The sequence below is a fragment of the Triturus cristatus genome, chromosome 1_2 (genome assembly GCF_964204655.1).
Source record: "Triturus cristatus chromosome 1_2, aTriCri1.1, whole genome shotgun sequence".
NCBI classification, from domain to species: domain Eukaryota; kingdom Metazoa; phylum Chordata; class Amphibia; order Caudata; family Salamandridae; genus Triturus; species Triturus cristatus.
The window spans coordinates 870,294,054-870,307,726 of record NC_140580.1 but is presented as its reverse complement, the minus strand read 5'-3'; the positions used below and the strand labels follow the sequence as shown (position 1 = coordinate 870,307,726).

General features: G+C 42.3%; 1 protein-coding gene across 2 annotated transcripts in view; it reads right to left on the bottom strand.

Moving 5' to 3' along the window:
• MMEL1 (membrane metalloendopeptidase like 1) overlaps positions 1–13,673 on the bottom strand; it is an 827,783-nt gene that overhangs the window by 132,930 nt on the left and 681,180 nt on the right. For both annotated transcript variants that reach the window (XM_085609192.1, XM_085609188.1), the window contains exons 9-10: positions 2,777–2,911; positions 1,358–1,447 (exon numbers count right to left, since the gene is read on the bottom strand). In XM_085609192.1, coding sequence (XP_085465318.1) covers positions 1,358–1,447; positions 2,777–2,911 — 225 coding nt within the window. The remainder of the gene's footprint in view (positions 1–1,357; positions 1,448–2,776; positions 2,912–13,673) is intronic.

Sequence of the window (13,673 nt, the reverse complement as noted above, 5' to 3'; positions counted from 1 at the left end):
CCGGCCCACAACCCTGCAAAAATGCCCCCACCCTTCCAGCCTCCCGGCAAAATGCCTGATGCCCAGTACAGCTAGTCAGGCCTTGTTCCTAATTTATAAGCATGATTCTTAAAATCTTTACGGTCTCTCCAAAATAATGTGAAGCAGAAACTATGCCAGTGAAAGAGTGCCTATTTCACATTAAGACATAATATGTTGATTACATGATTATATACCTCTTTTAAAATAGAAACTATAATTAATTCATGTCATGTGGACTGTGCAGATATCAGCTTATGTGGGAGTCTGGTGTTTGCTATTCTCTTCTTAAACTAAGGCACCATATTTTACAAACATTTCACAGCCACCAACATATAGGCACTGATGCTCAAGTTTTGCTTCATACCAACTGAGAAATGGGACTGACAACTCTGGTATAATTTGCACAAAAAAAGTAGACGAAAAAGAATAGTTGAAATCAGAACATCAACAGACATCAAATAAATGATAATTGAAGACTTGCTGTGCGATCCAAAAACCTTCGGACCTTTGTTCGAATGTTAGTGAATACCAGAGGGTGAAAATGATTGCCTGCACAAAGGTGTGTACAAAACCCTCACTGGATGGGCAAGGTGATGAAGTTTGGGTTAGGTCAGACATCACCAACCTTTTCTGCAATAAGAGCGACTTTAATTCAGCGAAAATCATCCAGAGTTACTAGTATTCCTGTAGTAAGAGCGACACGACAACATCAGACAAGATTAACTTAGTGGCCGCCCTATGCAAGATTACCATCAGTGACAACCTCACTGCACCAGGAGGTTTGCCAGCAGTAACGTAAAAAAGGCTTTGTCAATGTGGAATGATTGTACGTGGGTAAAACATAGCCCTAACTGCAATTCCCCAGGCACTAAGCTAATAATATTAGTTTGAGTCTCCCCATCACCATGTGTTATCACTCATATAAAAGTTTCAAACACATTTTGGGAATTCAACCATTTTTCTCAGAACATCAGCTTATTTGTTCTGAAAATACACTTTCACATCTGAAATACACACCTTTGGTATACACATATTCATTCAATCAAGCAAAAGCTTCTAATTTAGTAGGCTGGGTTACACACATGAGTACTAGTTACAGGTAGCTGGAAAGCACCCAGGAGCTCACGAGCTACTCATGGGGGAAGCCTGGGTAGATGACTACTACATATGGAACAATGTACTTTAATAGAATCCAAATAAGTAAGCAAGGATGGACTCCTAGATACGTTTCTGCGAATAGCAGTCTTTGTAAGTGCCCTTCAAGTCAATCCAATTCAACTCAATTCAATGTAATAGTTTACTTCCAGAAGGCCTTGTGCCACAAGCCACAACTTACATTTAGTGGAAACTTCTCTTGCAGTTCAGAGAGGGTCATTTTGTTGTACAACAGCGTGACCTCGTGCCTTTCTTCTGGGGGAGCAGTCGCCTGGGGAAGTTACAAACATTACAGTTTACACATGACATTGGCACATGACCATGACAGTGGGCAGGGGTGTCTGTTATTCTATCAAATAAGTTGGCTCAAAACTCTGAAGAATAAGTTGATAAATTAATCAGCTTTCCCACTCCCGGTGCTTAGGCATAGGCAAGCATAATTAAAGGGAACTTGAAATACTGCTTCCTGAATGTAACAAGTGAAATTGCCACAAGATCACATTATTTGTGACAAAGATGCCTAGATATTTTTAAGGGACCAAGGGGCATAAGTATCAAGCCCTTTTCCCGTTCGCAAACGGGCCGATTCTCAGAATCGGCCCGTTTGCGAACGGGAAAAGGCCTTTTGGGATGTATCATCCCAAAAGGGCATTGCAAATTAGAGAATCGCAAATTTGCGATTCTCTATTTTGCGATTGCATTTAAGGAATTGCAAATTGCGATTCCTTAAATGTGATGTAAAAAGCACCCAAATTGTGCGATTTCTCCTTAAGAAATCGCAAATTACCACCAACTGGAAGTTGGTGATTTCTTTGAAAGATGCACTTTTTGCCATATTTCAAAGTGCCATGTGGCGCACATACATGCCCTTAGGGCATGTATGTGCGCCACATGCGCACACATGCTCATTTCAGGGGTGCATCAGGCTATCCTTATGACACCCTTGCACCCTTGAAATTATTCTCAATTTGTGATTCTCTAATTGCGAATCGCTAATTGAGAATGTCTTCCCATTCATTCCTATGGGCCTCCTGGCCCATAGGAATAAATGGGAAGGTATTCCTTAGTTGCGATTCGCAATTTGCTAATCGCAATTAAGGAATGCCTAGGAATCGCTAACAATTTGCGAATTTTTACTTACATCTCGTTTGCGATTCCCAAATAGCGATTCTCAAAAAATCGCTATTTGAGAATCGCAAATAGAGAATTTGATACATATGCCCCCAAAATGTGAAACAGTGTGCATCTTATAAAATGTTTGGCAGTGAGAAAAATGTGAAACAATAAACCTTTGATAATAATTGAGTTCCCATCATGAGATATTACATATATATTTTTACTTTGTAGGTATTCTTGGAACTCTACTGCCTGCCCTCTAAACCTATGCAAATAAATCGTGCTATAAGGATTTCACGTAAGGCCTCAGAATTTCATGAAAATATAATCTATGGGAGAGTATCCTTGAATACAAGATCAAAATGTAGACGATTTATTTAAGGAAGTAAAAAACAAAATTACCTAACATTTGCTGTCTGCTGTTCCCTGCATTCACATGCACCCAGATCTCCTCCAGAAATAACACATTTAATAGAAAACTAACATTAGCAATGAATGTTTCCAGCTCCATGATCCGCGACATTTCCTCCTGGACGAAGTTGTCATCTTTGGTCAAATTCAGGTCCTCTCGAATCATCTTGGCGATAGTGATCATGAACTGCAGATAGGCTTCTCTAACCTTCCAAAAGAGACAAAGCCCTCACATGTTACCATTCAGAAATAGGTCAAGGCACAAAGGAGGCAAGTGATGTGTAACAGAAATCATTGCATAACGACAAATACCAGTGTATTATTACCACCGCGGCTTGAATGGGCAACAGCAAAAACTAAATTATTTAAACACAATTTTGAGATTTCAAATAGATGGTAAAAGTCTAATAAATTGCACAGATTAAGAACGGTGGAGAGTGATTCACAAAATGTTAGTACCCTTAGAATTTCACTTTATTTTTGGATTTACAAAAATCAGAACTTGTATGCACAGAAATTTAAGAAAAGCATATATTTCTAGGTTTATGTCTGTGTACTCTAATCTGGGCAATTTGCCTGGCTAGGAATGGGATAAACGCACAATGCCACAGATATTTGTTCTAATTTTGGAAATATTTTCGATGAAGAGAAATACCTTCTCTTAGCCCCCATAGAAAATAGGGGTGCTTAAGTAACTTATACAGCCTAAAAGCATGGTTATGTGTACATTTTTGGTACTAAATTACGCTTTGGGACTGTTTAAGAATACACACAAAATTCTGTCCTAGTGTGTGTTTCAATTACTGATTTCCTCTATTATAAGTGAAGATTATGAATCGAGATGTCCACAAATCCGGATTAATTTTGATCAAGATTTTTCAATTCCTTACATACATTCAGCCGTCCCTAACCATAAGTAAACATCTACGTTTCGGTGCAGGTTTGATAATTGGCCTTAGTGAGCAAAATTGGCCAAATGACGATATAGAACTGTGATTAATTAATGTAAAAGTATTTAATTATAGGTGCTCTCCAAATAGAGTGCAGGCTAAAACACACTCTGGCCAGTGCCGGCCGGCACGGATCAGGGTGGCGCTGAGGGTTGGGGTGTAACGGGGTGCAAGAAAAGAAAAACTTACCTTATTGCCGCATCTCTCCCACGTGATCTCTCCTCCACGTCCGGGATGAACAGGAAACAGGAAGCACGCAGTCTCTCCTGAGCCGATCACATCTGCAAGGTAGTGTTGTGATTGGTCTGAGCGCTGTGTTTTGATGCTCAGCCAGGTAATGGGAACCTGGGCATGTTCTCCACCCAGGCTGTAATGCAGTCTGGGTGAAGAACATGCTATGTGTGCATGACGCTTTGGCCGGCCCGAAACAGCTGGCCAAAGCATCATAAGCACTTCGAGTGTGCTCCCAACTCATCCCCTGCCCTGCTCTGTGAGCAGAGCAGACCCTCCTGCCCTGGCAAGTCGACACAGCAGGGACAAATAAAATGATAATAACATAAAGTTATTATCATTCAATTATTCCTTTCTTTCACTGCTTCTAAGCAGTGGGGCGACGCTCCTTCGCCTTAGCAGAGGAGCCACCACTGACTATGGCCCAAACTTACTAAGGCTGTACACCATTGCTAGTGCAATTCAAAGCAAAACAATACATTGTTTTTGCTGTTCAGCACAAAATGTATTTTCCTGCTAGAAAGGTTCACTGTTCATAAGACAAAACAGCTTAGCATTAACAGGGTGTTACTGGGACAGATCAAAGCAAATCCAAATCTGCTAAAGTAGCCAGCCATACTTTGTATCGAAAGCTAAAAGCTATTTGAGGCAAGTGCAAACAAGGAGAAATATGTTCATATGTTCCAGAATAGGCATTGGAAAATTTGTTCTTAATTGGTTCCACTTTTTCCCGATTACCAGAACTGAATTAAGTGAACATGCTGCATTCAAATCATCATCTCTTTATCTAATAATCCTTGTTTCACAAGGATGGTCCCTCTCCCCCTACCTCTTTACCCTCCACTTAGAGCCCCTGTCAGAAATGTTTCTAGTGGAAAACAGAATATTATGCCTACGCCTACCATATCAAAAGCTACCTTACGGTATATAAACCCTCACACGTCAGCAACCTGAAAACTCTCTTCAACAGATAATCAGTTGGGCATCTGCCTTCTTCCTGAAGCCTGGACAAGACTGAACTAATGCTTCTACATTCAAATAACCCTTACATGATTGAATTAGCCTTCTCAGATATAACACTCAGTGTCCCACAAGTACCCAAGCCTCATGGACTCTCACTTAGCATCTCTTGGAAATCCAATCACATCCACAAGAACAGCAACATCCCTACACCTTCTTAAGACATCTCTATTCTGCCAGAAGACCTCAGACCCCCAGTACAATCATGAGTTCTTTCACATATTGACAGTGGAAACGCCACCTTTGCTGGTCTCCCTAAATCATCTATCTCACCTAGCAAAGCCACGCTGAACATTTCAGCTACTTTGGTAACAAATGAAAATCAGAACATGTACATGTTACACCAATTTTTAAACAACTCCCTTAGCTCTCATTAGAAGCATGCATCACCTTCCGAATTACCCGTATAATTTGCAAAGCCATCTACAGAGGGCTTTCTTCATACTTAAAATATCAACTGAACAAAGAGACATAAGAGGGAAAAAACACTAATCCTACAGATTCTTGCAGCTAGAAAAGCAAATCTGTCATCTTGGCCTTCTCATGCCTAGCTCCCAAACTCTGGAACCAAATACCAGAGGACATAATAACCACCTCTAGGCTACTTACCATACTTTCAAATCCGCAAAACTCCCCCACTGAAGGCTCCACCTTCCACAGCTTCCCTGATCCCTTCTAGTTAATTTGGTACCAACTCCTCTGTTACTTAGGGCCTGAGTTAAAGTTTGGTGTCTAGGTTATGGCAAAAGTGAAGGAGTGTCCTGCTTGCCAAACTCTTGGTCTGTCCACCTCATTTAGAGATGGGCAGACCCTGTTGGTTGCACCGATGGAAATCTTCCTCTGATGACTCGACAGAGTAGGGTCCATTAGAGGACAGGCGTTACAACGCCCACTCTATTTATGATGGATGGTGTAGAGTCCTATTTTCTGTCTCTCACCAATAGATCTAAAAACAAACGAACAATGATCACCTCAGAACCTGGAGATAACTCCCAAGTGGTGGTAGTCATTATTGTGTTTGAGTTATGGGAACAAAATCCCTTTTTGGGAATCTGTTCTGAAATAAATGTTTGAAAGTTTGGAGGATAGCTGTCAAAACCTCTGGTGGGTATCCGCCAAACCTTTTGCACTTTGAAAGGAACTGGCATGACATTGATTCATTTCAAGATACAGACAAGCCCCCCACCATCCTGACGAACACTATTCAAAGACAAAACCAGGTCCTTAATTTTCGGATTGTATTGTAATTGCATTTATATGGCTCTTACTACCCCTGACGAGCTGTCAAAGCGATTTTTCGGTGAGTAGGTCGCTACTCCAGTAGCCATAAAGGATTAATGGTAAATTAGTGTAGTGAAAATATGAAAGTAATTTGAGTGGTGAATATGTTAGTCAGTTATTTGGATTGAGAAGGATGGCGAAGGGGAAGAAGAGGAAAAAAGGTTTGTATTCATATAGCGCTTGCTACCCCTGATGAGTTGTTAAAGTGCTTTTTCAGCGAGTACCATGCTACTCCGGAACTATATAGTCTATAGCATGAACTGAGCCAAAAAGACAGGGGCGAAGTAGATAGGGTTAGAGGTTTGGACAGTCCAGATGTGGCCAGGTATCTGGTTTTTGCATTGTGAGGTAGTGTTAGTTAAAGAGGTGTGTCTTCAACTCTTTAATAAATTAGACAGCGTCGAGGCAGTCATTATAGACACAGAGATGAGGTCAAGATTTGTATGTTTCTATTAGAATTTATGCATAATAAAATACATTTCTTTAAAAAACAGATGCACAGCATGTATGCTGCAGTGCACAGCACACGTCCAATGCCTAGAAATCTTCTGAGTGTGTCTATGCATTGGAATTTATAGGGGAAGGGTATGTGTCCAATACAAATCCTATGGTACACAATGCATGCTCACCTTTCCTGTGCACTATGGAAGAGCCAGGAGGACTAAGCATGCCAGGGCTGCAAACATACTTCCTTGATATGTAAGTTGCTTTGAATTGCAATGTGAGGGGCCGGGCAATGTACCTTCCATAATGCATTAGGTAAATACATTGCCCATCAACTCACATTGCTGCAAAAAGCAACTGTGCTTTCTGTTGTTTCTTTCCTAACCATAGAGCACTGGACCAGCCCCAGTATTGCGAATACAGGAAACGCCGCCGGTGCACATTTTGAACCACCTCTTGTTGGGATGGGAATGCCCAATGTATGGTTTTGGGACCATGCACCAATGCCTAGAGTTACTCAACTGGAAATCTATACGTTGTGTTGACATTGTTTAGTCCTGCACACCTGACAGTCATGCGTTTTCAGTGGGACTCAGGTTTAGTGATTAGTAGTGAAGAGAGACCCAGAGCAAGGATTTGTTGATTGTTGGCTGTGAAAAAAGGACTTCTGTCCTCATGCCATCTCACATAATCTTGGCAGTGGTAACAGCCTACTAATGACTCAAAGGTGATGAACAGGCCTTTTTCCGTGTTAATTGCATAGGCGTGTTAATTGCATAGGCGTGTTAATTGCATGGGGGGTGACCTATTGGCTTTACCACTGACGTTTTGTTCAACATGCAACAAAATCCATCTGATACATGCTTGTACATGACTAGAACATGTGTATGGTAATAGGTGAACGGTGGTGTGCGCCAGTGAAGCATTCAGGCTCTAAGAGTATCTGTCAATAAAATCAGTTTTGGAAAGCCACTGTCTGACTGCGGCACAAATGGAGGTCGGTTGCAGTATGCCAGTCTGGCATTGTGTATTACTATCATTCATGAGCAACAGACTCTGCAGTTTGGGAGCATGGAGACAGGCCTCCTATAGAAGTGCAGAAGTGACTTTTTGGTGTGGTCCTGACTATTTTACTTTCATAGGTGATTACCATTAGCCTGAATGGATTGTATGAGGAGGAGAAGACAGTGGTCTCTTTTGTAAGGTAGGATGAAGCTTTGAGATCAGGGGCTGCCCTTGTAACCCCAATATGCTACACCCAAAAGACCGATAGTGGTCAGTTGTGAGGTGTCACTCATCTTTACGCTAGTGTAATGGGTGCTGTCCAGGGAGACTCGCCATGTTAGCATTAGCTGTCGAACAATCGCCTAAAGACAAAGAGCCTGATTTAGAGTATGTGGACGGGTTACTCCATCAAAACGTGACATCCCGTCTGCTGTATTACAAGTGTCATAGGATAGAAAGGTCGAAGTAATCCATCCGCCAAACTCTAAATCAGTCATGTTTGTGACAGAGTAACCCGGTCCGCAAAACTCTAAATAAGGCCCAAAGACTGTGCCTGGTCTGGAGAGGAGGAAACCACTTTGAATGATGCCAAAGTGAAGCTGCCAATATCTGTGCCCCTAATAGATATATGTTTACATTGAAAATGCATCCTTTAACATGTGCTGTTGTATTTTATTGATCATTTGCAATGTAATTTAAAACAAGAATGAACACCGCTAACATTGTGCACATTTGCTTGCATTGTAAATGTACTATGGTTGTGTAACTCCTTGCTGTATAATACACATTGTATTGAACTGTGCTAGTGAAGTTAGTATAGCATCTTTCTCAAATTGACTCAATGAACTGAAGATTTTAAAAAATAAGAGTCATCTCTTGTTATTATTACTTGTATTTCTCTCTCAAGGACCTCTCAAATTCCTTCACACAAACAAGAACATTCTGTAATCTTCTCATTAGTAGCTATTTACAAATTTCTACTTGTCACATGTTCCCACTCGTTTTTACTTGCATTGAGAGAAAGTGTATCAAATTGATTAATTCCCGTGTAGGTCCTAGCACTGTGAGTTGCTGCAAGAGGGGGGCTAAGCTAGAGGATTTCTGGATGATGCTTTACCTATGGTCCAAAAGGGGGTGGTGATGGACGGAGCATCAGAACCAATCAAACACTCACACCCAGTCAACAGATCTGGGTTTGATCCATCACCGTTCTTTAGCCCACTCTGCCACCCCAGTTCAGACATGGCCATATGCAAATCAGTCTGACCCTGTGCCTCATGGGAACAGTCCAGCCCGAACTGCCAAGCCATGCCTTCCCTGGACCGGAAACAAGCTTCCTAGGACCGGTTTCTGGCATTTCAGCCGTCTTCAGCCAGGCTTGCTTGAATCCAGTGGCAAAGTGAGCAAGGGACTCACGTCTGAGCATACCCTGCCAACTTATGGTGAACAAAGAGGTACAAAAGGGGGTGGTGATGGACGGAGCATCAGAACCAATCAAACACTCACACCCAGTCAACAGATCTGGGTTTGATCCATCACCGTTCTTTAGCCCACTCTGCCACCCCAGTTCAGACATGGCCATATGCAAATCAGTCTGACCCTGTGCCTCATGGGAACAGTCCAGCCCGAACTGCCAAGCCATGCCTTCCCTGGACCGGAAACAAGCTTCCTAGGACCGGTCTCTGGCATTTCAGCCGTCTTCAGCCAGGCTTGCTTGAATCCAGTGGCAAAGTGAGCAAGGGACTCACGTCTGAGCATACCCTGCCAACTTATGGCGAACAAAGAGGTACAAAAGGGGGTGGTGATGGACGGAGCATCAGAACCAATCAAACACTCACACCCAGTCAACAGATCTGGGTTTGATCCATCACCGTTCTTTAGCCCACTCTGCCACCCCAGTTCAGACATGGCCATATGCAAATCAGTCTGACCCTGTGCCTCATGGGAACAGTCCAGCCCGAACTGCCAAGCCATGCCTTCCCTGGACCGGAAACAAGCTTCCTAGGACCGGTATCTGGCATTTCAGCCGTCTTCAGCCAGGCTTGCTTGAATCCAGTGGCAAAGTGAGCAAGGGACTCACGTCTGAGCATACCCTGCCAACTTATGGCGAACAAAGAGGTACAAAAGGGGGTGGTGATGGACGGAGCATCAGAACCTTTACCTATGGTCCCCAGTTACCATGTTCTGGATTTCTAACCAAGCTGAGTACTTCGAAGAGTATGTAGTGAAAAGAAAGAGGGAGATCTATCCACCAGAGCTTAATGAACAGTGTAAAGAACTGGAAGCTAATCAGGAGCGGATGAGACTAAAACGGGATGAACTGCTGTTGAGACATCTGGAGAAGGAGCAGTGACATCACGTTTACTCAATATATTTCTCTTTCATATGAAACCAATGAGGGAAATGAGGTTAAGTTAGGTGAGATTTGAAGGTTTCATTTCTCCCAATCCCGGCACCATTGCTTCTTTACCTCATGTTTAAATTATTTATAGTGGAGCAGGCAGGTTAGGAAATCTCCAGATAGGATAGGAAGCCCTCTTCAGAACAGACATTGTGCGCAGACTTTGTGCAAATTCTTACATTGTAAAAAATTAATGGGTTACTTTGTAATGAACTCTGATTCTCCTTTCTACTAAATCCAGATGCATTTTCAAATCGTTAACAAGTTTAAAAAAAAATTTGGGCAGTTTTTGAAGGGGTAGTGGCACCTCACTGTTGAGAAAATATCTGCTGTCTCTGGAGATCCTTTGAATGTTTATGTGACCTCAAAATGAAATTACTTATACATGATTAAAATTTGTATGAATGTTAAAGTTTCAAGATACAATTAATCAGAACCAAACCAACGTTGGCGGTGCCATGCCGTGTAGTTCCTAAAAAATAGATACGATCTGCATGTTTGTGGGTAACATAAACTAAGGGATTGGCATCTAGACTGATTACAGATACCCCTAAAGGATATGTTAGCCTTTAGACCAGCTATCTCACAGTGCCACCATAAGCCCCCTAACCTTACCAAGGGGTGAATAGTTTCTGACAACCATTGAACATGACAGCCCCTGATCCTTCAGGGATCGGTGAAACAGTATAGTACTTTTTGCTTAGTCAATCATGCTCACTTAGTCTCAGAGAGATACACAGAATAAACAGTGGGGAAATTTTCAATAAGCATTTATTGAACCAGTGTCATTCTAGTATAAAACATATTTGCTGTGACAATCATTAGACAGAAACAAATGTAAAAAATTACAAGCACCAGCAGATTAAATAGAAGGTAGAATTCTGCCATGGTGCTAAAACAGTGAATATATGCAGGCATGTAAACATGACAGTAATCAGACATACTCCTACGATGCGGACCCTACCTAAGTGTACCTAGCATGTATGTAGGTGTCAAGCCAAGAATCCCCGAGGAAAGAGCCAACCCCATTACCTGATGGGAGAGAATGAAGGACCCTGTCTTGGTCTTGAGTTGGACACCCCGGAAGGGATGTCAGACCATTGCTTGTTGAAGCTTCAGCAGGCCGGGACCTCAGTGTCTTGTGTCAGCGTGGAAGTTTCTCCTCTGCTAATCTAGTGAAGGTATGGTTCTTTTATGCCACAAAGATAGCCTTGGGGTTCCTGCCACAATCGATATGTTGTGAGTACGATTATGTAAATGAGCCTAAATCAATACTTGCAATTATGCAAAGTAGTTCTGTCGCCCTAGGATGAAGATGACCGTGACGTTTACATTGAGTATGTTAATCCTGTTATATACGTCATGTGCAGGGGACTTTTCTAAGAATTCTCCTGCATAATAAATGATGCTAGTTTCAAGGAAACCAATCAACATTTATTCAGCACATAACTTGATAAAAGGTCAGTGCTGGAACCGTTATGCAGAGCAAGGTAGGAGAAATGTAGTTGCAAGGTCATTTTGCTACTTAGGCCTAGGTTGGCTTGCATCATTTTTATTGCTCTCTGGCTATTTTGCTTTAAACATATTGGACATTTGTGGCTGTCTTTTGTTTTCTTTTACAATGGTTTCCTGAGCAGAGCATGGGGAATCAACAATCCCTGTGTGGCAAAGCAGTATAACAGAAGGACTGAACTCTAGAACCCAAGCTTGCACTGGAAGGCACCCCAAGTGACCTTTTGACACTCACCATCATGTGACAGGGGACCCCAGAGTGCACAATCCGGGGCCAATTCTATTCTCCAGGCAGACTCCTGAGACTTTACCTGTTAACCTGTGAGTGGGCTCTTCACCTGTGTTTAGGTGGTGGGTTTATATTGTGCCTCAACCTCACTAGAAATTATGACCACTTCTCATGTGCAACAAAGGCACTTACAACCTCACCACCAGTGACTTGCATGAGTAAGCACTGGAATGGTCACCTCCCTATCCTGAAAGTCAAGTGCTCAAGGGGTGTACTTGGTGCTCAGTTATAAGTAGCTATAGTAGGGCAGGCACTGGGACATTAGCGCTAAAATGATTCATCCCTCATGGTCAAGGGAAGAAAGCTCTGTGCCCTGTGGTCTCAAATGGGTTCTGCCACCCCCGACTTTTGAAGAACATTAGCTGGAACTTCCAAGTGCCCTCCAGTGGTTGAATTGTAGCCCACACCCATTCAGGAGTGCTCTGTCCTTTCACAAAATCAGGCATATAAGGGGCAGATGAAGTTCGATGTACAGAAAAGGCCACAATGGTGGATGCTAAGCAAAGGGGTGAAGCTTGGACTTGTTTCAACCTGAACACCTGAGGCAGAAGCATCTTCAGCTGCATGCAAATATAAAGGATGTAAATCCCAAGAGATGCACAAAAGGCAGATGAAGAAGGTTCAATATAGCATGTTCACCTATAAACTGACAGCGATTGCTGTCATCACTAACATTATGAAGGGATTGTGCTTGCCTATGAAACAACTGGTCCATATTCCCATTTGCCCTCAATGGTTGAATAAGAACATGCTGCACTGGCATGGCTCATGCATTCTAACCAGTAGGGCAAGAACTTTTAATTTGGACTTCCACAACCTGCCATGATATATTTTCTGGACTCATTGCAATGCCCTCCATATTTTCATTATGGCACATAGGGCCACATGTATGTAGCTATTTTGCGTTCACTAACAGGCTGGTTCACAGAATCAGCCCGTTTACGAATGCAATAAAAGGCTTTTATCATGCATCAAACCCTATTTTACGATTCGATAACCTGTTACCGAATCGCAAAATGGGTTTGTGATTCTGTATTTGGACGGGGCATGTTTCCAAGGGGGTTGTATGTTGCGATCTACCTCATTACTATTAATGAGGTAGATCGATTTGCGACCCTCTAGGAATCGCTAATTGAAACTATGTGTTTCATACATTTGGAATAGCAATAACCTAATTGGGTAATCGCTATTCCATATGTTGATCCATGTGGCCATAGTGACCTATCCAGTTCTGCCTATACTTGCTCCATCCCATTCTCTGATGCCTCCTGTCCTTCATATATGTTAAAATATCAGTCTGTGGCTTCACTCTTCACCCTGTTAATCTCCGACATCAGACTCAATGCCTGACAGACTCAGCCTCCTAATGGACCCTTGTGAGCACCAGTATGCTATAATTTGTGTCTTACTCTCCCCACAGCTGCCTATATATATTTGTTTAATGATGGGAACTCAGCTGTATATTAATGCATCAGTGGAATATGCTTCTACATCATATATTGGCGATCGAACTCCTATTTGCCAAGTAAAATGACTAATTACTAATCCCCAAATCCAGTGGGTATCTGATATCTAACATTCTGTCCTCTTACTTATTTACATACTTATTTACAGAGCCAATCGCTGCAGCAAATGCCCCAGTAGAATTTCAATCCTCAGGAATAGTTTGCCTTGTTCTTTCTTCATCTGACATGGTGTTTGTGACAGCATCCTGGAACATTCACCTGTGTTAGACGTTGTGCAATGTAGAGGAAGGATGGGAGCCACTTTGGTGCACATGGTCCTCAGCAATGGGTGAGGATGATCAGAAATGGGGCCTGTTAGAGTCTGGTAATTA